At 51.4% G+C, this 26,134-nt stretch overlaps 1 protein-coding gene across 1 annotated transcript in view; it reads right to left on the reverse strand.

Annotated features, from left to right (window-relative positions):
• Anp32a (acidic nuclear phosphoprotein 32 family member A) overlaps nucleotides 1-25,747 on the reverse strand; it is a 48,281-nt gene extending 22,534 nt beyond the window's left edge. Inside the window, exon 1 of the mRNA XM_004662571.3 lies at nucleotides 25,519-25,747. Within this exon, the coding sequence (XP_004662628.1) occupies nucleotides 25,519-25,572 (54 nt within the window). The 5' untranslated portion in view covers nucleotides 25,573-25,747. The remainder of the gene's footprint in view (nucleotides 1-25,518) is intronic.
• Between the last annotated feature and the right edge of the window lie 387 nt (nucleotides 25,748-26,134).

The following is a 26,134-nucleotide window of genomic DNA, read 5'->3' on the forward strand; positions in this document are numbered from 1 at the left end:
GTGGGAGGCACTGAAAACTGGCACACTAGACAATTGAAGGAACCAGGGATGTTTAGGTTGGAAGGGGGGAGACCCGTGATAATCAGGGGCTGCTAAGCAACCATCTGCAAAGACCTTTCTACGTAAACAGCGTAGGACAATTACTGAATTCATAATACTCTATCTTTTCACCTTGAAAACCCCTGTTTTGATTTTCTCCTGTGGAGGAAACATTGGCTCAGACCACAGGCCCTACTAGCCATTCAACAGTCAACTAGGTGCCTACCCTTCTCTGGGCTTTTGTTTTCTTTTTTCAAGGTAGGGTCTCACTCTAGCCCAGGTTGACCTGGAATTCACTATGGAGTCTCAGAGTGGCCTCAAACTCTCGGTGATCCTCTTACTTCTGCCTCCCAAGTGCTAAGATTAAAGGAGTGTGCCACCATGCCCAGCTCCTATGGTTCTGCCCTCTGGGGGGGGAGGGGCTTGGAGGGGAGTGGATAATAAAACTAACTGTAAATACCTGAATAAGATGAGTATTTGTGGGGGTGAGGGAGAGAAAAGCAGTAGTGGCAAGAGACAATGATGAAAGTGGCCAGAGAGAGCTGTCCAAGGTGAGTTTTCTGAAGACTTGAATCCCAGTGAGGGTCTGAGCAGAGCCCTTCCAACAGAAGGAAAAGCCAGGGTCGAGAGCCTGAGGGAGAAGAAGCATGCTTGGTCCTAGTGGAGATGGTGTTGACAGCTAGGAAGCTGTAAAAGAATTTGTGGAAGGAGCCGGGCGTGGTGGCGCACACCTCTACTCCCAGCAGTCAGGAGGCAGAGGTAAGAGGATGGCTGTGAGTTCAAGGTCAGCCTGAGACTACAGAGTGAGTTCCAAGTCAGCCTGGACTACAGAGACCCTACCTTGGGATGGTGTGTGTGTGTGGGGGGAATTTGTGAAAAGAAAGGAAAAAAGGTGGGAAGCATGAGACTGTGGTGTGGAGAGGGCTGGTGTCTCACACACACTGACACGCCTATGGGTCATTCTGCACTGAAGGTAGGTGGCGTCACAGTGGAAGATGTATTTGGGTTCCAGCCAAAGAAATAACCCAAGACCTGGGTCAAGCCTTCAATTACCCTTGCCTGAAAGTGAAACTAAAACAGTGAGAGACAGAGAGAGAGTAAAAGAGGCAGGCTGTAACTGAGAACAGTGAGTGAGTGCCTGAAGTAGACGCTAGTGTACACTGCTGCTGGGTGGGACATATCCTCATGACTGGGCACAGGAGAAGCACTCAGAAAGTCTGATGCGGGGCTGGAGAGATGGCTTAGCAGTTAAGGCGTTTGCCTGTGACGTCTAAGGACCCAGCTTTGATTCCCCGGTATCCATGTAAGCCAGGTGCATGTAACTCCAGGTATCTGGAGTTCATCTGCAGTGGCTAGAGGTGTGCCCATTCTGCCTCTGTCTCAAATAAATAAAAAATTAAGTAAAAAAGAAAGTCTGGTTTGGTTCTAGACATTGCTATGTAGAATGGCTGTTTTTGTTGTTGGTTTGAGACAGTCTCCTGTAGCTCAGGCTGGCCTCAAACTCACTGCAGTTTGAGCTGGAGATGACCTTGACAGTACAGCTGGGTATTAAACACAGGGTTTTGTGCACGCAAGCCAAGCACCGTACCAACCAGGCTACACCTCCATCCTGGGGAACTGGAACACTGCGAAGTAGGAAGAATCCATACCAAACCCACAGGTCTCCACAAGATAGGTGAGCTATGAAGTACTGGGGTACCTGGGAAGCCGGCTGTCCATGATGTAATTTCACAAGCATGTTTCTTACTAAGAATGTGCACCCCAGAGCCATGCAACTATGAGTCCCTCACACTGCTTTTTATTTAACATTTTTTTTTAATTATTTATTTATTTATTTGAGAGTGACAGGCACAGAGAGAAAGACAGATAGAGGGAGAGAGAGAGAATGGGCGCGCCAGGGCTTCCAGCCTCTGCAAACGAACTCCAGACGTGTGCGCCCCCTCGTGCATCTGGCTAATGTGGGACCTGGGGAACCGAGCCTTGAACCGGGGTCCTTAGGCTTCACAGGCAAGCGCTTAACTGCTAAACCATCTCTCCAGCCCCCTCACACTGCTTTTAATAAATGTTTGCTGCACAGAAAAGCAGTAAAAAAAAAAAAAATAAATAAACAAACAAACAAATAAACTGAGGGCTGGCAAGTTGCATCAGCAGTTTTGGCCCTTGCCTGAGAAACCCGAGGACACAGGATGGGATCCCAGAGGATCCATGTAACCCAGATGCACAATGTGGCATATGCATCTGGAGTTTGTTTGCAGTGGCTAGAGGTCCTGGTGCACCCATTCTGCCTCTCTGTCTCTCAAATAAATATTTTAAAAATTTTATTTATTTGAGAAAAAGAGGCAGAGAGAGGGAAAGAAAGAGTAGGCACACCAGGGCATCCAGCCACTGCAAACGAACTTCAGACATATGCTCCCCCTTATGCATTTGGCTTATGTGGTTCCTGGGGAATGAACCTGGGTCCTTTGGCTTTGCAGGCAAAGTGCCTTAACCACTAAGCCATCTCTCCAGCCCTAAATATTTTCAAAAAAACAACCTGAGGGCTGGAGAGATGGCTTAGTGGTTAAGCGCTTGCCTGTGAAGCCGAAGGACCCCAGTTTGAGGCTTGATTCTCCAGGACCCACATAAGCCAGATGTACATGTGGTACATGCATCTAGAGATCATTTGCAGGCATGCCCATTCTCTCTCTAGCTATCTGCCTCTTTGTCTGTCACTCTCAAGTAAATAAATAAAAATAAAGAAGATTAAAAAAAAAAAACCTGAGAAAATGTTCTGCCATTTTTTCCTCCCACTAAACAGCAGCTAGAATATTTCAGAAGTTTCTGCTGAATCCTTCACTTTGGGAGAAAAACCAACTGAGTCACACCTAACCAGCACATGGAATAGGCCAGAAACCTGGGGGGAGGGTCCTTGTTCTGTCCCTACCACAGGCTTCCCCAAAGGACAAAGATCATACAAGGACAGGCCTGGAGAGCCAGAGACACATGTGGGGCACACAGTATTCCAATTCCAGATTCAGAAACCTTGATCTAGTCCAAAGCCCAGAGAAGCAGAACAGACTCTTGTGCGGGTTTCTTTCTTTCTTTTTTGTCAAAGGAGCACAATTCATTTCCATGGTTTCAAAATCAGAAAGTGTAAGAAAATATACAGTAAGTTCTCCCTTCCATCCCATCCTGTTGACCCCTTAACTATTCCACCCAAGTATCTCTCCACTTTGTTTAGACTCAACAAGCAAATTTAGAATCTTATATTTCTTCCTTTTCCTCCCAAGCAAGCAGATTCCACTGATGTTTGTCTTGCCTTTCCTCACGGAGTTCATATGCGAGGGTACCTCCTTCCCCGCATGGAGGTACCCAGTGTGCATCACTCTTTCCAGGAATTTCTCAGTGGGTATTTAGGTTGATGCCAATCTTTTGCTGAAAAGTTAATAATGTAATAGATAGTAGACAAGCTAGCGTGTATCATTTTTGCAACCTCCTGGCTCTACTGACAAGTGCTTAAAAAGACCCCACTTCTGATCACAGGGTCTTGGGGTCCTAACAAATCTCGCGGGTTCGTCACTGCCCTGTGTGGACAAGTTACTTAACAGCCTCCCTCCATTCCACACAAATGCCCCTTAGAACCTACCAATACCAGATACTATAGCCAGTACTGGGCATGGGAAGACGATGTCCCCTACCTAGTCTTCCCCCACACACTCATTGTCCAGGCTAGGAGGGGCAGGCACAAAGGGACTGACATGGTTCCACACGCCTGGAAAGCCAACTGACCTCCCAGAGCCAGTCCTCCGGTCTCAAGAGGGATGGCCACACCTATACCTCACAGGGTGTGCTAATGAATCCAAAGGTAATGGTTGTAAGTACTTGGTAAACAAGTATAGCAAAAATCTCATCACAGGTGCTCCATAGAGGGCACGTGAGCCTTCTTTTGCCCCAGAAGTCTTCCCATGGCAAGGCAGGGGAGTGCAAGGCCTGGCACTATTATGCCCACTCCACAAGGGGCATCCCACATCTGCAGAAGGCTGCAATGCTGCATCTAAGCCCCTAATTATGTCTTAGCTTACTTCTACTGTAAATGTTGTTACTCTTCCCCCACCCTGGTTAGTAACCCCTGGGTTATTTCTCCTCTGTGGGCACAAGCGTGTTAAGTGTGCCACCATGACAAGGGGAAACCCAGACTTCCCTAAGACCCTGGCACAGCCTGGTGCATGCCTGTAATCCCAGCATGGGGAGGCTAAGGATGGAGCACTCCACGAGAACCTAGGAAACAGGGAAATGAAAGAAAAGGAGGAGGGGTAGAAAGAGGGAGAAAAAGGCTGAAGAGATGGCTTCGCAGTTAAGGTGCTTGCCTACTAAGTCTAGCCACAAAGGCTGGATTTCACAGTACCCATGTTAAGGCTGGTTGCACATAGTGGCGCATGCATCTGGAGTTTTTTTACAGTACCTAGAAACCCTTGGCCTGTCCAGTCTCTCCAACCCCTCTCCCCTGTTGCAAATACACACACACACACACACAGACACACACACATGCATTTTTTCCTTTGGTTTTTTGAGGCAGGGTCTCACTCTAGCTCAGGCTGACCTGGAATTCACTATGGTAGTCTCAGGGTGGCCTCGAACTCACAACAATCCTCCTACCTCTGCCTCCTGAGTGCTGAAATTAAAGGTGTGCGCCACCACACCCAGCCAAAAATATTTTTAAGAAAAAAGAAAAAGGATAGATGGGGAAAGGGAGAGAAGAGGAGGGGAGGGGAGGGGTGGGGAGGGATAGAACCAAAAGTCTAGAGTGTTTCTGTTATCACCTAGGTGGCTGGGAGCAAGTAGAAGGTTAAAGCCAAGATTCCAGGCTGCGTACAAAGCTCTAAAGCTGGGCTGAGAGATAGCTTAGTCATTAAGGTGCATGCCCAGGAAGCCTAAGGACCCAGGTTCAATCCTAGGAACCCACAGAAGCCAAATGCATAAGGTTGCGCATGTGTCTGGAGTGAGTTTGCAGTGGCTGGAGGCCCTGGCATGCCCATTCTCTCTCTCTCTCCTTGTACATATAAGTTTAAATTTTTTCAAGTTTTTTTTTTTCAAAGTCTCATTTAGTAAAAAGATGGAAGTCTGGGGCTATCGTTTTAGAACTTCAGAGGAGAATGTGCTATCCTGGACCCACAGTACAAGGAAGTTGTTTTCCTTAAAGGCAGATCACTAAGTGTCGCTGTGGCCTGAAGACTCCCAGGGGAAGCCTCCCTCTAGATGAGGCTCAGCAACCCACCATGGCTCATCCTGGTCCTTGGGACAGTTGGGTCAGCAGCTGTTACTTGGGACCTCTGCTTAAACAGTGACTTTTCTACCCGTGATACCAGTTGGGGTGGGCTGGGGTTGATCCTGCCTCACCATGTGCTACCAAAGACAACAGGAAGGAGGGTGTCTCTAGCCTGCCCCGAAGCACGTGGACCTCCAAGCTGGGTGACAGGGCAGCAAAGGTCCAGGCAGAACCCAGAAAGCAGCAACGGGGTCTTCCAAGCCCCACTGTGACTTCAGAAAGACCAGAGGAGGCCACTGTTAGTGAACGTCAACGGTGACCACAACCATTGTAGCATCTCTGCCTGGACAGGAAAAGACCAACTCCAGGTGGTCAGGCTGGGTGGAGGATACAAATGTGTTTACAGTGTCCACGCCCGCCAATGGGAAGATAAGCGTATTACTGTTAATAAATGCAGTTTTAAAAGTTCAGGTTAGAGCTAAGAGACAGCTTAGCAGTAAAGGCACTTGCCTGCAAAGCCCAAGGGCCCAGGTTCAATTCTCTAGTACCCATGTAAGCCAGATGCATAAGGTGGTGCATGCGTTTGGAATTCATTTGCAGTGGCTGAAGGCCCCGGAGCACACATTCTCGCTCTCTCTCAAATAAAAAGTTCAGGTTGTTCAATTCTTCCCCCATTCATCTTGATCAGGCTGTTGTTAGTGCTGCTTCCTCCTGAAGGAGCATCTGTCCTTCTGGAAGGCTCGCTTTTCCTCCTGCAGGCCAGCAGAGGACAGTGGAGCAGCCAACATACAAAACTACCATTTGTGCATGGCTAAAGACCATGGTGCTTTTATAGCGTCCTGGGTACTCTGCGTCCATGAAATAGAAATCGGGCTCCGCACCAGGCTCTTGTGTTTCCTCCTCTCCTTTTCTGGACAGGAACCAAGGGGAGCCTTAGCGGGAGGTGTGTTCTCATAGGGAGGTCATCACCGCCAGAAAGGGCCTTAAAAGTCTAATGAGAACGAAAGACACTGTGGAGTGACAAGGGTTCCCTGGCCAGCTGAAATATTGAAATCTCTTCTCCCGTTTTTGTTATCATTTCAGTTTACCTGCTGATAACATACATCAACTCTTCTGGGGGAAACAGAATTGGGGCTTTAACCTAGGGCTTTTGCATATCCTAAGCAAGTGTTCTACCACTAGTGAGCCACAACCCCCCTCACCCCTCCCCCCGGCCCTTTTCTTTTCGGTGTTTTGAGGTAGGGTGTCTAGTCTAGGTTGACCTGGAATTCACTATGTATGTACTCTCAGAGTGGCCTTGAACTCACTATGATCTTCCTACCTCTGTCATCCAAGTGCTGCTGGGATTAAAGGCATGCGCCACCATGCCCACCTTCTTTTTGCTTTCTTGAAACAGAGTCTCACTAAGTTGTACAGACCAGCCTTGAACTCACTCTGTATCCTATGCAGATCTTGAACTTGGGAAGCCTCCTGCCTCAGTCTCCTGAGCAGCTGGGATTACAGCCTTCAACAGCAGGCCCGGCTCAGTTCACATCTGAGCCTCTCTGGACCTCAGCGTGCACCTTGGGAAAATGGCAGCGTACTTGCTTGTTTAACACTTGTATCTACAAAGTTTACACCTGAATACAGTACACAGCAACCATTCGAGCACCGTGTGGGGTGGGCATGGATGACAGCAGCCAAGGCTGGAGGTTGGTCAGCCAGTATAACAGAACTTCAATCCTGTGCCACATCTGCCACCTGGGTTAGCCCCTGTGCAGTATTTTCTATCTGCAGAAAATCCCCCGATAAAATTGGTTAACATTCAGCTGCAGAGATGGCTCATTAAGACACCTGCAAAGCCTAAAGATGTACACTTGATTCCCCAGTACCCACGTAAGCCAGATGTACCTGGTGGCATATGTATCTGGAGCTCGTTTGCAGTGGCTAGAGGCCCTAGTGTCCTCTCTCTCTTTATATAATATATATATATATCTTATATATATAATAGATAAATAAAATATTAAAAGATAAAATAAAATTGGTTCACATTAACAGGAGCTGCTCAGCACTGAGACTTCCATGCCAATAACGAGCCTCCTGGGGCTAATGTGGATTCCAGGGAATACAGGTCTGCCTTTTGGGGTGATGGGCACCTGAGCTCTAGATCCCACCTTGCTAGAGTCAAACTTGGGGGCACCTGCAGTCCCATCGTGCCCCCTCCCATACACACACTAGCCCATGGAACTGACGGAAGCCCCTTGAGTCACCACAGGGGCCTAACAGCTGGCCAGAAACAAGGACTTCCATAGCTTAAGCCAACGGCCCAGTTCGGTTCCTGCCACCCCACCCCACAAACAGCCTGGAGGTTCTCCTCTGAAAGCCACCCCACACTCCCAAACCCGCCCCAAGCCAACACCCCGGCACTCACCCAAGACACACGCGGGCATGTCTGCAAGAGAGCTGCAAACTCGCTGGAGCCCAGAGGAGCAGAACCGCTCATTATGGCTGCGGGCCAACCTCTGCGGAGGCTCACCAGGCTCCCAGAGCCAGCTGCAGAGCCAGCACCAGCGCACATGCCACCCACTCCCCTAGGCGACATCCAGGACACACCCTATCTCCTCAGTGAAGGGGAGAGATGCAACGGAGGAGAGGGACACCTGGGAGGCCAGGGGAGCCAGTCCAATCCTGCCTGATCATAGGCCCTTCCTCCCAACGCAGCCAAGTGGGAGGCCTAGAGGCGCATCTGCTGTCATCACAGGGCCCTCCTGTGTCCTTAGCTGCAGGGCTCAGCACACCTCCAATGTGCCCTTTAGCAGGGGTGCAAACAGATACCGACCAGACCAACCAACACGAGAGAGAGGCACCAACACACACCCAAGGGAGATGCTGTGGGAATCAGCTAAGGAAATGGCGCTACAGAACCTGGGCACGTACAGCAGGCTCCCTTCGTCCAGTGAGGCCAGGAGGGCTTTGTGGGGAAGGGCCCTCGGCTGTTTGAGAGAGAAGGATAGAGAGTGACTCTATATAGAAACGGAGGCCACAGGACAGCTGCTATAGCAAAGACAAGTCAGGCGGAGCCCAGCCCAGGGGAGACCCACAGTTTCCCTGATGCCTCTCCAGCGCCACCGTGACTCAAAACTGGGGGTCCTTGTCCTCTGCAGGGGCCTCTCACCTGCTTCTGCAGCTCCCTCCTGGGCAGCAGAGGCGTCCCCACCACATGGCAGATACCCAGCGCAGACGGAGGGTCCAGCCCCCCGTTCACACACCACTCCTCAGCTTGCCTGTTAGGAGCCTTAGCCCCCAGCATCTAACTAGCACACCTGGCACAACCGTGTTCCTTTCCGTCCTGACAACAGCTCCTGGGGCAAAGGGGGGACCGTTATTTACCACTTCATAGAGGAGGCAGCTGAGGCCCAGGGAGGACCTGCCCGCTGCACCTGATCCCTGGCTCCTGGAGTCTGCTTTCTTAGTGGCTCCCTCTCTCCCCTAGAGCCCGAGGATGAATCATGTCTTCTTCATCGCACCCCCAGAGGCAGCCTCGTGGGACTGGGTGCAGATGTGTGGTGCAGGGGACAGGCTTAGAAGCAGATTCCTGCACTCGGGCACATGGAAGCCAGAGCCAGCCCCCTTCTTTCTCACTTCCCTTTTTCTGGTTTCATGTTCCTCCTCTTCCACATCCTCCTGGCTTGCTTCTTTCTTTCTACCTGCTGCTCAGTTCTGTGCCATGGCTCCATGTGGTGGTGCCCAGTCGTGTATTCACGTCGTCCCTAGAGCTTTCCAAAAAACACACGCACAGGGGTCCCACCCGGAGACTGATTCAGCAGCTGGGGGAGGGAGAGCCTGGGGATTTCTTCAGGCTCCCCTGGTGGCTGTGATGCGCAGCTGGGGCCGACATCTGCTTTACTAACCACATAATTTCTTCCCTCCAGTCCATCACCCCAACTCCCCCACAGAAGCCAGCACCACCACCCACCCTCCGCAGCTCCATCCTCTCATGCCGCTCCTCTTGTGCGGGACCCAGGACTTGGCAATGGCTGTCGAGCAGGCCATGTGACATGCTCCAGTTACATTACGCTGGCCTCCACTGAGGCCAAGGTGAAGGGGCAAGCTGGTGACATCAGGTGGGACTGAGTCGTCCTCCCCCAGATGACGGATGATCCTTCTACCACAGGTCCTTGTCTCCACCCTGCCAACACACACACACACACACACACACACACACACACACACACTTCCCACGCCTGCTGCAGGAAGGTAGTGAACTAGAGAAATCCAGACCTGGGCCCTGCTGCTGGCTGCACAAGGCTCACTCTGCCCATGCTCTCCACTCCTCCAGTCTGCAGCAGGTCCTGCCTGGGCACTACACCCAGAAGCGGGAGAACACCCAGGTACCACGAGTCTGTGGTTGATGAATGCAGGGTCCTCTCACGGTGCCATCTTACCAACCTCTCGGGCCACCTACATGGAGAACTCAGGCTCTGTCTGCCGTCAGGATCATCAGAAGGGACTTGCGTGGACCTGCACACACACACACACACACACACACACACACACACACACACACACACACACAGACTGCCTGACCAAGCTAGCACATAGCAGCAGCCCTTGGTGGACCAGGGTCTTCAGGCAGGCTGTGAATGTCCCCTCTTTAGCCCAAACCAGGGTTAAGCACAGTCTGCACACTGCTTTTACAACATGAACTTTCCTAACTAAATTACAAATAAATAACAACAACAAATAAAACAACAGCTTTGGCTTCCCAAGTAGACTGTGGGACAAAATACCACTGTTACTGTTTTTCATAAATGTATTTTTAAAATGTTTTTATTTATTTATTTGCAAGCAGAGATAGACAGGAGAGAGACAGAGAGAGAATGGGTGCACCAGAGCCGCCAGCTGCTAGAGCTGCTGCAAACAGACTCCAGATGCATGTGCCACTTTGTGCATGTGGTTTATATGGGTATGAAGGACTTGAACTCAGGTCATTCAGGCTTTGCAGGCATGTGCCTTAATTGCTGAGCCATCTCCCCAGCCCCTATTTTTGTTTATTTTGGTTTTGACTTTTTTTTCAAGACAGGGTCTCACTATCCCAGACTGACCCTGAGGTCACTCTGTAGTCCCACGCAGACCTTAAACTCACAACAGTCCTCCTACTTCTGCTTCCTGAGTGTCACCACGGTGCTTGGCTACTATCAACATCTTATTTATTTATTTTATTATGCTTCTGAGGCGGATAGAGAGAATGGGCATGCCAGGACCTCTACCTACTACAAAGAACTCTGAATACACGCACCACCTTATACATCTGGCTTACATGGGTGCTAGGAAATCAAACCTGGGTTCTTAGGCTTTGCAGGCAAGTGCCTTAACCGCTAAGCCATCTCTACAGCTCCCCCTCTATATATATGCATATATATATATATATATATATATGTATATGTATATATAATTTCTTATTTTGATTTATTTATTTGAGAACGACAGAGAGAGAGAAAGAGGCAGAGAAAGAGAGAGAAATTGGGTGCACCAGGGCCTCCAGCCACTGCAAACGAACTCCAGATGGCGTGCACCCATCTGGCTAACATGGGTCCTGGGGAATCGAGCCTCGAACCGGGGTCCTTAGGTGTCACAGGCAAGTGCTTAACCACTAAGCCATCTCTCCAGCCTCTATCAATGTATTCTTTCACTTACATGTTCTCGTGTTATATTCTACAGTGCATATATCTGGATATAGTATATGTGAATAATCCAGAAAATAAAAGATTGACAAACAGGTGCAGTGGAATATACCTAATGCCCCCAGCTACTTGAGAGGCTAAGGTGGGAAGGTGATTTGAGCCTATGGGTTCAAGGCCATGTGAGGCAGCACTGCAGTATCACCTTGCCTCAGAAAAACAAGAGGGCATGGTGGCACACACTGTACTCACAGCATTCTAGAACCTGAGACAAGGGCATCAGAAGTTGGGGGCCACCCTGGAATACTACAGTGAGCCTTTACCTGAAAACAAAACAAAAATAATCACTGGCGGGGGCGCGGGTAGGGGGGGAGGCTGGAGGGATGGCTTAGCAGTTAAGGTGTCTGCCTGCAAAGCCAAAGGACCCAGGTTCAATTCCTTAGTTCCCAGGTAAAGACAGATACGTAAGCTGGCACATGCGTCTGCAGTTCATTTGCAGCAGCTAGAGGCCCTGGTGCACCCCTTCTCTCGGTCTCTCTCCCTCTTTCAAATAAATAATTATTTAAAAAAAAAAGAAGAACAGAGGGCTGGAGAGATGGCTTAGTGTTTAAGGCACTTGCCTGCAAAGCCTAGGGATCCCAGGTTCAAGTCTCTAGGCCCCACATTAACCAGATGCACATCATGGCACATGCATCTGGAGTTTGTTTGCAGTGGCTAGAGGCCCTGGGGTGCCCATTCTCTCTCCTTCTGTTTCTAATAAATAAACATATAAATACAATGATTAAAAAGTAAAAACAAAAAAAAAAGGGCTGGAGAGATGGTCTAGTGGTTAAGCGCTTGCCTGTGAAGCCTAAGGACCCCAGTTCAAGCCTTGATTCCCCGGGACCCACATTAGCCAGATGCACAAGGGGGGCACACGCGTCTGGAGTTTGTTTGCAGTGGCTGGAGGCCCTGGCACACCCATTCTCTCCATATATGTATCTGCCTCTTTCTCTCTGTCTGTCCCTCTCAAATAAATAAATAAATAAATAAATAAAAACAAATTTAAAAAAATAAATAAATAGAACAGAATGTGTCGGGTGTGGTGGCGCACGCCTTTAATCCCAGCACTCGGGAGGCCTAAGGATCACTGTTGAGTTCGAGGCCAGCCTGAGACTACATAGTGAATTCCAGGTCAGCCTGGGCTAGAGTGAGACCCTACCTTGAAAAACCAAAGAAAGAAAGAACAACAGAATGCTCCCTGCACTGCCCTCCTTCTCTGGCTTAGGAGCCTGGGGGCCAGGGATTTCACCTGCCCACACTCCAGGGAAGAAGAAAGACTCCCAACCCACAGACTATATGTGAGAAATAAACAACAGCAAAACAAATGAGAGGGAGAGACACTGAGGCTTGGGCTCCTGATTTTTTGCTGATAAGAAACGCCCAAATCAGGAGGATTTGAAAACCACTGAGCTGAGAAAATAACTGTGTATTGGGGCTGGGAAGATGGCCCAGTGGTTAAAGGTGCTGGTCTGGGCTCAATTCCCCAGTGCCCATGGACAGCTAGATGTACAAAGTAGCACATGTGTCTGGAGTTTGTTTACAGTGGCGAGAAGCCCTGGCATGCCCATTCTCTCTCTTAAGTAAATAACAGAAAATAGGGCCAGGCGTGGTGGCGCATGCCTTTAACCTCAGCGCTCAGAAGGCAGAAGCATGAGGATGGCCCACGAGTTTGAGGCCAGCCTGAGACAACATAGTGAATTCCATGTCAGCCTGGGCTAGAGTGAGACCCGCCTCCCCAAAAAAGAAAGAAAGAAAAGAAAAGTGTGTCACCCTAAGGCACCTCATTGAGAATCTCATGCAACCTAGGGTGCTCTTCTCAGTGGCTTGCTTGACCACACGGTGGGGTGGGAGATGTGTCAGGTCCATGTAAGTACTGCGGCCTTTCCATGTAGCATGCTTACCAGGTGAGAGGCAGAGTGCTGAGCTGAGCACACAGGGTGAGTGGGAGCCCAGGTCCCTTACAGCTCCCAGCACACTGGCTCTGCAGGGGACAGGGACCCTAACTAAACATGTTCTAGAATGACATACAGTGGGGCACTTACAAGGCAAAGTTCTAGAAGGTTTTATAATAAACAACCAGACTTAGGCATGAGGAGTGAGGGTGAGGGAAACGGAGTAAGGAAGAGTAGATAGGCACTGTGTGAGGGTGGCTTAGATTAGACTAGAGGAGACAAAGGCAGCTGGTGGGCTGGGGAGAAGGCTTAGCAGTTAAGGCACTTGCCTGTGAAGCCAAAGGACCCAGTGTGGATCCCTTAGTACCCACCTAAGCCACATGCACAAGGTGGCGCATGTGTCTGGAGCTTGTTTACAGTGGCTAAAGGCCCTGGTGCGCCTCTTCTATCTGCCTTTTTCTCTCCCAAATATATATATAATTTTTTTTTTAAGATCCTGGAGATGTCTGAGCAGAGAGAAAAGGATGAGGGAAAAGAGAAGCCAGCCATAGCTGAACCCACCCCAGCAGTCTTAGCTAAAATCTTTAGATTTTATATGAAGACTAGTGGTGAATTTTACACATGGGAGTGGCAAAACTTTATCTGTGCTCTGATAAGACTGTTCTCCCCTGCCCTCGAGGTAGGGTCTCGCTCTAGCCCAGGCTGACCTGGAATTCACTATGTAGTCTCAGGATGGCCTCAACTCATGACGATCCTCCTATTTCTGCCTCCTGAGTGCTGGCATGCACCGTGGCGCCCTGCTGGCTGTTCCGACTGAAGCTGGAAACGTGGTTTGAAAGGGACTAGAACTGTGATGTGGGAAGGTCTCCTGGAAATAACAGAGGGAGGACGGTGTATAATATGTGTTGGGGGGAGGAGCGGGTAAGGGGAGGTCAACGTACAGAGGTCATGGGTTCTAAGTGGACTTGAGTTCAAGGCAACGCTGGGATACCCAGGCAGGGCTTAGTGAGGTTAAACATCACATCCCAGGCAGCACTTGGGACCTCTTGTCATCAACGAGAACAGAGACTTCTTAGGGAAGAAACAGTAAGGTCAGCCCAGCACGGTGGCACGCACCTTTAATCCCAGCACTTAGAGGCTGAGGTAGGAGGATCGCTGTGAGTTCGAGGCCAGCCTGAGACTACAGAGTGAATTCCAGGCCAGCCTGAGCTAGAGCGAGACTCTGTCAAAAAACAAACTAACTGGGCTGAAGAGATGGCTTAGCAATTAAGGTGCTTGCTTTCAAAGCCAATGGACCCAGGTTCAATTCCCCAGGACCCATGTAAGCCAGATGCACAACGGGGAGCATGCATCTGGAGTTCATTTGCAGTGGCTGGAGCCCTGGCGTGTCCATTCTCTCCTTCTGCCTCTTTCTCTCTCAAATAAATAAACAAACAAATAATACTAAAAAAAAAAAAAAAAAAAAAACTAAACCCAAGTTGAAGAAGGCCTAAGATCAATGCTCAATCAAGTGTGATAGTCTATGATGTACAAAGAACTTAAAAAACTCAGTGACCAGTGCCCCAGGAATAGGAGAGAGAGAGAGCATATATATCAGGAGGAGTAAGTTTTGTGAAAGTCAAGGATGCCAAATCCTGCTACTGAGAGGTCATGGGAGAGAAGAAATGAAGGCTGGTGGGACTCTCAGAGCTTTTTAGAAAACAAAGCAGATTAGAAGAAGTAAAAAGACCAGAGGAAAGAGTTCTAAAGGCAGTCTAAGATGTTTGAATGTAAAAGAAGCTGCAGGACATGGGATTAATCAAAGCCTAGTTGTTTTTTTTGTTTTTTTTTGTTTTTTTTTTTTTAAGGTCAGGTCTCACTCTAGCCCACGGTGACCTGGAACTCTTTCTGCAGTCCCAGGCTGGCCTTGAACTCACAGCGATCCTCCTACCTCTGACTCCCAAGCTCTGGGACAAACTAGTTAGGAAACTAGGAGGTTTCATCTTTCCTTGAGAATGTCTGGTGAGGGAGGAGGCGCAAGGTGAGGAGTGGATGTCTGAAGTGGCTGAGGACTGAAGAGATGGCTCAGTGGTTTACAGGCATTTGCATGTAAAGCCTGCCAGCCCAGGTTTGATTCCCCAGTACCCACATAAAGTCAGATGCACAAAGTAGTGCATGAATCTGGGGCAAAAGACCCTGGCACACACATACGCTAGCTTTCTCTCTGCTCACAAATAAGTAAGGAAATGATGGCCAGATGCTGCCCAGAGGGTAGGGGAGGAACGTCACTGCCTCCTTACTGCCAACCAGCGCTGGCCGCTCCAAATGCGGTGGCTCTGGGATCTACAAACAGCACGGTGGCTATGAACTGCTCCTGTGGGCAAAGCAACATCTGGCCAGTTGGAATCTCCAGCTTCTAGCCTCTTTCCCAAGGACACGAATGTTACTTTTATATATGTGCCTGAGGATAATGTAAGCTTATTTTTCAAACGACTGCTACATTCCACATGCCGGCATAAGAGCTAGTGTCTAATGACTGTCTCGCACTCCACAGAAAGAGGGAGGCACCCAAGCAGGGGAGACAGGTGCACACCAGTCTGGGGACCACCGAGGATGGGTGCCCTCTGAGGGACCTTCATAGTGTGACAGTTGAGGGCCAAGGGTGAGTACACACAGAAGTACACACAGAAGGGGACGCAGTTGGTTGGCTGAGGGCCACTGGTACAACCAGGAATTCTGGGAGGCATTCACGTGGGGTGGGAGCTAATGACCACTTATGGCATGAGATTGTCTGGGGCAGTAGGGAGAGGCTAGAACAGCTGAGAAGAGGCGCCCCAGCAGTGCGCTGGTCTGAAACAAAGGAAGGCACCCGGCCGCAGGCAGATTTCTCTGGCTCTGAAAGGTACTGTCTCCTCCATCCCCAACCCAAGCCACAAAATATCTGAGCAGGAAGGAATCTTAATATCAGCCTGTTAACGTCTTTCAAACATTAACAAGGAATGAAACCAAGTCATGAGTCTAAGCCAGCACATTTTCTTTTTAACGAAGCAAAGTGTCTTGTATCTGATAGTAAGGGGACATGCCAGTTTTTCAAGATACAATGTATGTATGTACAGGCCGGGCAACAATACGAATTTGGCTCAGAAAGTTTAACACCAGTGATCTAACCAACAGCTTTATTTTATTTTCTTTTGCTTTTTAAGACTTTTATGTATTCGAGAGACAGAGAGTGTGTGTTTGAGTACAGGCACACCAGGGTCTCCTGTCACTATAAATAAACGCCATATGCATGCATCATTCTGTGTATCTGGCTTTACCTGGGTACTGGGGAATCGAACCGGGGCCATCAGGCATTACATGTACAAGTGCCTTTAGCGACTGAGCCACCTCCCCAACCCTATTTTCTTTCTTTCTTTTTTTTTTTTGTTTATTTTTATTTATTTATTTGAGAGCAACTGACACAGAGAGAGAGGCAGACCAAGAGAGAGGGAATGGGCGTGCCAGGGCCTCCATCCATTGCAAACGAACTCCAGACACATGCACCACCTTGTGCATCTGGCTAACGTGGGTCCTGGGGAATCAAGCCTCGAACCAGGGTCCTTAGGCTTCACAGGCAAGTGCTTAACTGCTAAGCCATCTCTCCAACCCTATTTTTTGAAACTTTTTATTGATAACCTCCATATATATATATATATATATATATTGTCCACCATGATCATCATAATTCCCTCCCATGACCCTCCTTTGTCTCCACTTCTCCCATACCCCTCTACTGTGTCCCTTCTTCCCACCCAGTCCCTGTTACTTTATTTTAAAATGACAAAGTCCCGCATAGCCCAAGGTATGTAGCTGAGGATGACCCTGAACTTCCTAGTCTGCTACCTCCACCTTCAGGGATTACAGGTATTGACCACTACCCTCAGCTTTATGAGGTGCTAGGGACCAGACAAACACACTCCAACTGTGCTATACCCGTGGTCTCAACACCCCCATTATAGATGGGGGAGGAAACAGGCCCAACAACTTGTCCAACTCACGTGAATGGCAAAGCTGAGAAACAGCACCAAAGACTTTAATGGTTCTCTAATTTCCCCACCAAACCAGAATCTCCAAATGGAAGCACCTCTGGGAAGAACAGGGACTCTAATCACAGACTGAGGGTAGAGTGAGTGCCGAGATCTTTCAGATCGGCCCTGCAGCAAGCTTCAGAGAAGGAAATGGCAGGAAAAGACAGTGGGCAGCACAGAGCTCCAACAACCGACTGGAGGGAAAAGTGAGTTGTCCCAGGATGTGACAGAGGGAGTTTGGTGCATGACATGATCCAAGTGCTTCACAGGGAGGGTGTTTCCATGACTGGGAAGGTGGCTGAAAGCTACAGGGGATAGGCTCACTGGCTTCCACCAACTTTATTACATGAGAAGTTGTGATGCTTCACAGATCTTCCTCCCAGCCAGAGCCCTCTACTTAATGCAAACATCACTGCCGGGTGTGCGCCATTTGCCATATAATTATATTCCAACATAATGTAAAACTCAAGAGTCAGGTTTACGGTTCCCTGTCTGTGGAAAGCAGGCGGTGGCCCTAGGGGCTAGTGTAGGGTAGAGAACTATCTAGAACAAAAGTGAACAGCTCAAAGAAGCCTGAGGGGAGGGACACAAGTTGGTGGCAGCAAACGTTTCCAAGGGAAGGCCCTTTCTGGACAGTGAGGCCCCTTCTTTTTTTTTTTTTTAATTTTTTATTTATTTATTTGAGAGCGACAGACACAGAGAGAAAGACAGATAGAGGGAGAGAGAGAGAGAATGGGCACGCCAGGGCTTCCAGCCTCTGCAAACGAACTCCAGGACGCGTGCGCCCCCTTGTGCATCTAGCTAACGTGGGACCTGGGGAACCGAGCCTCGAACCGGGGTCCTTAGGCTTCACAGGCAAGCGCTTAACCGCTAAGCCATCTCTCCAGCCCAAAGCCCCTTCTTAAACCAAGAAGGACTTCAAGGCCAAGGTGCTGGGCCAAGCTCACTGCCGCAAGCCCCAGTCACCGCGCTCAGCATCAAGCCCTGCGTCAGTAGTACACCCCGGAACGGAGAGGGAAGTGTGTGGAGCAGACACCTACCGTCAACAGCTCCCAAGCTTTCCATCTCCGAGTGCTGAGCTAGTGCTGAATCAGGTGCCTACAGCCAACTGTGTGGGTTCACAGTAAGTCACCTTGAGAGGATGCTCGAGGCGTGCCCTCCACTGAGAGAGAGGAAACCCGGTCTGTGGCTGCTGTTATAGGACTAGAGATTGTCCCCTTGAATTTACCCCCTCCTTCCCTTGGCCTGGCTCTAGCCATTCCATCAGCTCACTGGCTCAGGAGGGAAGGGCTCTGAAATGCACAGCCACAGTGCTTTGCTGCAGGGGGGGCAGAAGGGCAGCACCCCCACCTCCTCGAGAACCAAAAGTGACCAGCAGTTTCCCGTGAGCTACGCTGACCCCGAGGTCAGCCATCGGGTACAGAGCAGCCTTGTCTTCAGTGGGCCTCAACACCCAAATCTTTGCAGTTCAAGGTTTTTTTCCGACTACCTCGAAGAAGTCAGAGGTGTGTTCTAGTCTGAGTCAGAGCCGGGCAGAGCGGCGCACGCCTTCCATCCCAGCGTTTGGGAGGCAGAGGGAGGAGGATCACTGCGTGTTCAAGGCCACCCAGAGACTACATAGTGAATTCCAAGACAGCCTGGGCCAGAGTGAGACCCTACCTGGGGGGGGGGGGGGGGGCTGAGTCAGGAGCAAGGACAGCTTTTCTTCCTATGCAGGCTCTTAAACTAAGGGTCATTTCTAGGAGACTCCAACTAGTTAAAGGACACACGCAGGAGGTCTGGGGAAAACCTGCAATGTGTGGCTTGTCATATATATGAGGTCGTAGGGGCGTCCCCTTAATCTGCCAAACAGCGATTAGCAAACTTTTCCCGTGAAGAACCTGATGGTAAACTTTACCAAGAAGCAATCTGAGAACGCTGCGCACAGCCATACTTATGACAAAAGTACACACAGATTCCCACAAGTTTTTATTGCTGAAGTTCAAAATATAATGAGTATAATTTATTTTTTTTGTAGTACAAGTTTACTAACGTAATGAGACAAGGGCAATAGGAGGACGTGGCTTAATTGGGATTCAAAGTTAGTGTTCCGTATCACAAAATCAATCACAATGCTTATACGTACAAATTATGTTTAACTGATAAAGGGTTTGGCGGCCCTACAGTAAACCTGTGTTCGAGGTGAAGCCCAGGGACCCACACTTCACATGCTCTCCGGGTGACTCTGGGAAAAGGCCCCAATGAACTATCTACACAGCCCTTAAGTCTCTACTGTCAGCATTAAGGGACCTCTGGCTTTGCAGTGGAGGGAGCCACCTGTGCAGTCTGCCACAGGTTTCACTTCTCCAAGCTCAAGATGATTCACGCTCCCAACAGGAGAGATGTCACCACTTGCATTATCCTTAAGGAGTTGCAGGAAGGATTTGGAGGTGTTATTAGCATACTATGTCCCAGACACCAAGGACATGCCAATCCTGTGTTTTTTTTTTTTTTTTTTTTGGCTATGGATGAAAACTAATTAAAAACAAAACAGGAAATGGAGCTGGAGAGATGGCTTAGCGGTTAAAGCAGTTGCCTGCAAAGCCAAAGGACCAAGGTTTGATTCCCCAGGACCCACGTAAGCCAGATGCACAAAGTGGCCCATGCGTCTGGAGGTCATTTGCAGTGGACGGAGGCCCTGATGCACCCGTTCTCTCTCTACCTCTTTCTCTCTCTCCCTCTCTTTCTCAAATAAATAAATAAACAAAAATAAAATATTTTTTTAGAAAATAGGAAAGGCATTACATGCAAGATGCCACATAAAGCAGTACCTAAGAAGGGTTTCTATACTTGCCTTCTTACCCAAAGTGTCCGGACATCTCAAAGGCCAGATTCACTGGACCCTAAAAAGATGCGATATGCTAAATCAGTGCATGGCTTCCCCTTAAAAAATGCCAACCCTGCTGCTTACAGTGCAATGGTTCAGACAGAAACTGGCCTTAATATCCATGACCTCACAGTGCCTAGCACCACCTTCACAAGACCCTCATAACAGGAGGAAAAGAGGATATCATCAAAATAAGAGACACTACTAATAGAGAGAGGCAGGCTATATGATGGAGGGTGGATTTGTGAAAGGGAAAGCAGGGGAGGGAATTATCATGGTTTATTGTCTGTAATTATGGACATGATCAATAAAAAAAGTTTAAAAAATGCCAACTCTTTAAAAATAATTAAAAAGGGGCTGGAGACAGATGCACAAGGGGGTGCACACCTCTGGAGTTCGTTTGCAGTGGCTGGAAGCCCTGGCGTGCCCATTCCCTCTCTATCTCTCTCTCTCTCTCTCTCTCTCTGTCACTCTCAAATAAATAAAAATGAACAAAAAAAAATTTTTTTTAAAGGAGCTGGAGAGATGGCTTAGCAGTTAAGGTGCTTGCCAAAAAGCCAAAAGATCTCAGGTTCGATTCCCCAGGACCCACATAAGCCAGATGCACAAGGTAGCACATGCATCTGGAGTTCATTTGCAGTGGCTGGAGGCCCTAGCACACCCATTCTTACTCTTTCTCTCAAATAAATAACACCAATCCACAGTGCCTGTGTCTGCCTACTTCTACCTAAGATCTTCAACCTGAAGGCTACCCAGGCTTTGTTTCAGTGCCCTCAATGCCAACAAGCCCACCTTCTTTCTAAGGTGGCACCTTGCCAAGGCTGGAAAAGATCTTCCTCACTATGTTACAAAAAAATAAAAATAAAAATAAAAATAAAGGGGTGCTTGGGAGTCTGAGTACACAGGCCAAGTTTGAGTTCTGGTTGTACCAGCAGTCACTAGTAACTCACCACTCTGCCTCAATTTCCCTACATTTAATATAAGAATAACAACGGTACTTAACATAGCGCTGTCGTAAGGATAAATTAACTGATCTATGTAATCCACTTAGCAATGTGCCAGACACAGCACCGGGCCTATGTAAGCATCAGCTAGTAGATGTTATTCTAAACCACCAAGGAGCCCAAAGTTATGCCTCACCACATCCCAGCATCTTTCTGAGATTACATTGAGCATCTGCTAAGGGCCAGATCAAACCCATTTTGTCACTTACTCATTAAGCAGGCTTACTGTCCCCATCTCCCGGGACACCTGTAAAAGCTTCAGAGGTAATCTGCCCCACATTACAAGGGGCAGCACTCTGCCTCTTTGGGGCTGAGGAAGTCAAACCCAGCCGGACAGCCTCACCAAGAGCTAGCAGCAGCCTCCGCGATGCCAGTGACAAGACCGAGATGTCAGTTCTCAGCTCCCCGAGTCCCTGTTTGGCTTGCATAAACTGGAGTGGATAGCAGACTACGTGAACCCAATTAGGGAGTAAGGCAGCCTGGAAAATATCAGGCGATGCATTCCAAAGGTCAAAGTAACACTGGCTCCCAAAGCAGCTCTGCCGGACAACGCTTCCCTGAAACTTAGTCGTGAGCCTCAGTCCCACAGACCGACAGAGGCTGCTAAAAAACTGCCTGGGTCCTAAGTCACTAGTCACACAATGACAGCTGACTTGGATTTTTTTTTTATTTGTTTGTTTGTTTTTACCCTTTCCAAACAAACAAACCCCATTCCTTCTTTTTCCGGTTTGGCGTGGTGTTTACTTATTGTAGCTAGCTGCCGTTCACTTTGGCAAAAGATTAAAAAAAAAAAAAAAGGTGGAAAGGAGAGAAGCAGAGAGCAAGAGGAGAGCTCCCTAGGCCTGCAGGGTGCTGCGACACCCACCTGCAACGACCTACCTTCCCCGGAGCCCAGCCCTAGAGGGCGTTTCCCCAGAGCATCCCCAGGGCTCGTCCCTCCCGCGAAGAGGCTGCTGCTGTCGTCGGCTCGGGCAAAGGCCACCGGAGCCCCGCGCTGGAGCCCCTGCCGCCCGCCAAAAGGATCCTCCAGTTTCACTCCCCCCACCCCAAACACCGCCCCATCACCTCCGCCAAAGGAGCAAACACCGGAGAGATCGGTTGATCTGGAAGGCCACATTTAACCCTGTCCTGAGGGTTGCAGGGGGCGGGGGAGACAGGAGGGGACAGGGAGCCGATGGGGAAGTGGGGGGGGGGGGGAAGACGACGAGCATTGGCAAAGAGAATCGTCACCCTGCCGGGGGCCGCGATGTCCTCGCCAAGTGTCAGGCTTCGGGTGCGCGGGGTGGAGAACCCCCCCCCACATGGGGACCGAACGAGAGGTTGGGGAGGATGCCGCCCCGAGCCAGCGGTCCACCCCCCACCCCGGCACCCCAGTCACCTCCACGCCACCGGGCCATCGAGGCGATGGCGCAAGAGTCCGCCCCCCCCTCTGACGGCGACAACAGCCACGGTGACAAAATGGCAGCCCGGCGCCCGGCAGTCGTGCCACCGGGCGCGCAGATCCTCAGCGACAGCTCCCGTCCCCCGCCCCCACCCCATAACGTCTGGCCGCCCAAGGTGGGGTGTGTGTGTGGGGCTGGGGGGGGGGGGTGCGTGTTCGGCTCCGGGTAGGGTCTTGCGGTGCAAAAAAAAAAAAGAAAGAAAGAAGTGATAATAAATTTTAAAAATGAAGCTGCTTTTGCAGCCGCGCGCAGGCCCGCCCGCCGCGCGCCCCGCTCCGCTCGTCCCGGGCCCTACGCGCGCGGTCTCCCCCACCACGCCCGCCCCAGTCCGCGGCTGAAGCCCCGCCGGGCCAGATCGCGCCCCGGGCCCGCCGCAGGGAGCCGCCGCCGCCGCCGCCCCGCCGTGGGGGAGGGGCCGGGCGGCCACCGGAGTCCCGGGAAACATGGCTGCTCGTCCTAGATCGGCGGCGCGGCGCGGCCGCCGCTCCCGGGATCCGAGTTGGGAGAGGTTCGGAAGGTGGGTGTGCGTGTGTGTGTGTGTGTGTGTGTGTGTGCATTCGGGAGGGAAGGGTCCCCGGGGTGCGTGGGGGGGGGCAACGGGAGAGCCAGGCGGGGGAGGGGCGCCCTCGGGGGTATGTTTTAAAAAACATTTATTTAAGGGGGGAAAATATACAAGAAAAAAACAGTTCCTCCTCCCCCACCCCTTTTGTCCCTCTGGCGCGAGCTTTCTCGCTCCCCTCTCTCCCTCCGATGTGCCCCCTCCCCCGCCTCCCGCGCCCCCGCCGCGCCCCGAGCCGGGAAGGAGGGGGTGGGGGTGGCAGAGGCTTGGGGAGTTCGGGGAGGTGGGGGGGAATCGCAGATGCCCCGGGCGGACGAAGGGGGCGAAGCGTGAGAAACGGCGCGCCGCGCGCCCCTCCCCCAGCGCACACTCGGGGAAGTTTAAAGAGCCGGTTCGACCCGCTTTCCCAGCTCGCTCCCGGTTGGCCGGTAGCGCGGGGGGTCGTCGGTTCGTCCCGGCCACCGCGCCCCACCCCGAGACACCCACCGAGACCCCCACGATCTCCCGCACCCACCCACCCCATCACGACCACGACTTGGCGCCCTTCCCTTCCCCCCCCCAACCCCTGCGCACGGGGGGCTTCCGGAAAGTACGCGGGAAGAGATCGCGGCGCGGCCCCCCTCCCCCACCACCACCACACCCAAGACCCCAAATGCTCGGGGTCCCCGGTCCAAGTCCCCCGACGCCACCTAAGGCTTTTAGGCCAGGCAGCCCCGGAGACAAATTGTTCGCGAAGAACTCCTGCTTCTCCGGCGGCGCCCAGTCCCCGCTGCCCTCCCCGCCCTGCGCGCCATAAGGCACTCTCACGTCCCCAGTCCACAGCTGCGTGGTGATGGGGGAAACGACAAAAAGGATCCTGTTTTCAAAAAAGTCTCAACTCAGGTTTTTGGTTTTTTTTTTTCTTGGTTTGTTTGTTTTGTTTTGTGTTTTTGGTTGGTGGGGGTAGAACTAGGGAAAAGAGGAAGCTAGGCCTGCCTTTGTCGGGAATCGGGATTAACCCGCTTGAGGGGCGACAGGTCAGTGCACGGTGTTACCCAAAAGTCCCAACTCGCCGGGACCGGGTCCACTGGGGTACCAAGGGGCTCTTCCCGCCCGCACGCCCAGGGTCGTTCCCCACCACCACCACCACCAAGGACAAGACCAGAGAGGAGCCGGCCAGGGTCTCCGCCCCAGACCCCAAGGTTTCTCCGAAGAGCCACCAACTTGCAGAAAACACGAAATGTGTGAGAGCGACAGGGAGACAAAATAATTTTACAAAAACAAAAAAACAAGAGGGTTCGAGCTGGCCACCCTCACTTCCCCTTGCCGTGGGCTGGCGTGGTGCCTCCCGGCTCTCCACCCGTGTAAGTTTCCTCCAGTCCACTGCTGCCCAGTCCACTACGACGACGGGAAAGGCTAACTCCGATCCCGGAGCTGCGTGTCTGCTATACCCACCCAGCCAGTACCCATGGGGGCATCAGCTCTGGGCAGCTCGCGTCCTGACAAAGTTTCCCGTGCCCATTTATTAACCAGGCGCCGAATGGCTGCCGGGGAACACACGCCCCCCCCCCAAAGAAGCAAGGCGCGGGTATGGGGGGGGGAGTGGTGCCGAAAGAGGGCACCGAGGCTGGCATCTTAGCAAGGGGCCAGGGAGCATCAGGGGCATCGGGACCGTAGCCTTCGGGGCAACTTACACACTAGCGATCGCTCAAGGAGGGGAGGCGCGAGGATTATCTGCGCCTTTGCACGCTGGAAAATCCCTCCCCCTCCTTCTAATTTATCCTCCCTTTCCTTGCAAAGGGAGAACCATCAGCCGCCGGCCCCGAGGTGGGGTGGAAAGAGTGAAGGGGGGGGAGGAAAAAAAAGGAGGAGAAGGAGAGGAAGACAAGAGAGAAAGGGAGGGAGGGAGAGAAAGGGCGCGTTCACGAACACTACAAAGTTACAAATATGGCTCCCCCGTCTCTCGCCTCATCACTGCAAAGAAACGAAGACGCACTTTAAACTCGAGCCATTGCCCAACTCCGCGGCAGCCCCCTGCCCCACGCGCTCTCTCCCCCCGGGGGAGGGGGCCTCGGCCCATATTGATCAGAAACTAAAAGCGGACTCGCGAAGCCCCCCAGAAAACTTATTGTGTATGTGTTCGAGATCGAGTGTGTGTGTGGGGGGGAAACAGAGAAGGGGGCATGCGCGGGAGGGGGCGAAAGGGGGATACATTTAGACGATCCAACAGCCCCCCTTTTTGTTGTTGTTGTTGTTAAATTCAGGAGGCAGCCCCTCTCCTCCTCCTCCTCTTCCTCCTCCCCCTCCGTTAATCTGTCCACCCAGACGCGAGTCGTGGGAGCTTGCGAGGGTCGATCTCGCCCCGACCCAAACGCGTGCGCCCGCCGGCCCCCGACGATGGGTGCACACTCGCACGCACCCACGCTCGCGCACACGCGGGAGGGGAGCACACACGCACAGGTAGTCAGTCAGTCAGCCAAGGGCAGCGATGGCAGCGGGAAGCAGCTCGGATGGTATTGCAAACCCCCCTCCAAAAAAAAAAAAAACCTTGCAATTCAATTTGCAGTCCAGTCTCTCACCCCTCAAGCCCACCACTCCTCCCTCAAAAAAATGTTTTTTTTTTTTAAAGTGCTTCCCCCCCCCACACACACACACACATACACTCACACACCAACGCGCACATACACACACACAACACAAAGTAGGAGAATGGACCGACAGAGATATTTTTGGCAAATGCTCACATTAGAGGGCGTCCTGTTCCGCAGCTCTAAATGAATCCGTTTGTCCATTTCCATCTCTAGCGCTCTCTTTCGCTCTCTCTCTCTGCAGAGGCTCCCGCGCCAGCGGAATTCAATCAATAAACCCCGAACCCACGGCCGCGCGTTTTAGGACTTTGAAGGCTCAACCAGCTCCGCTCGGTTCTCGAGCCCCCAGCACCCGCCGGCGCACACTAACCTGATCGCCGTGAAGGCGGGATCTGCGGGCCTCACCCCCCCCTTTCCACCCCGAACTCGAGCGGCAGCAGCTCCGGCCAATCAGCGTGGAGGGTGTCCGGACAACAGCCAATGGAGGCTTCGGCGGGCGGGCGTGGAGGGGGGAAGGGTCCAATGAGCGGCCTGCGCAGCCGGCCAGAGAGGCTCAGCCATTTGGTTTGTGGTGCCGGAGACGGACCCCTTTAGATTTCGGGGACGACTGAGGAGCGCGGCGGTTGCTCGCGTGGCGGAGCGACATTGTGGGGGGGGGGGGGGCGGGAGCGGGGGATGGGCGGTGGGCTGGCGCGGGGAAGGGACGGTGAGGTGACAGTGCCTGGAAGGGACCGAGCCGAGCCCGCCGCCGCCGTCGTCTCCGCGTTGGGCC

This window comes from Jaculus jaculus, chromosome 10 (assembly GCF_020740685.1).
Source record: "Jaculus jaculus isolate mJacJac1 chromosome 10, mJacJac1.mat.Y.cur, whole genome shotgun sequence".
Classification (NCBI taxonomy): Eukaryota; Metazoa; Chordata; class Mammalia; order Rodentia; family Dipodidae; genus Jaculus; species Jaculus jaculus.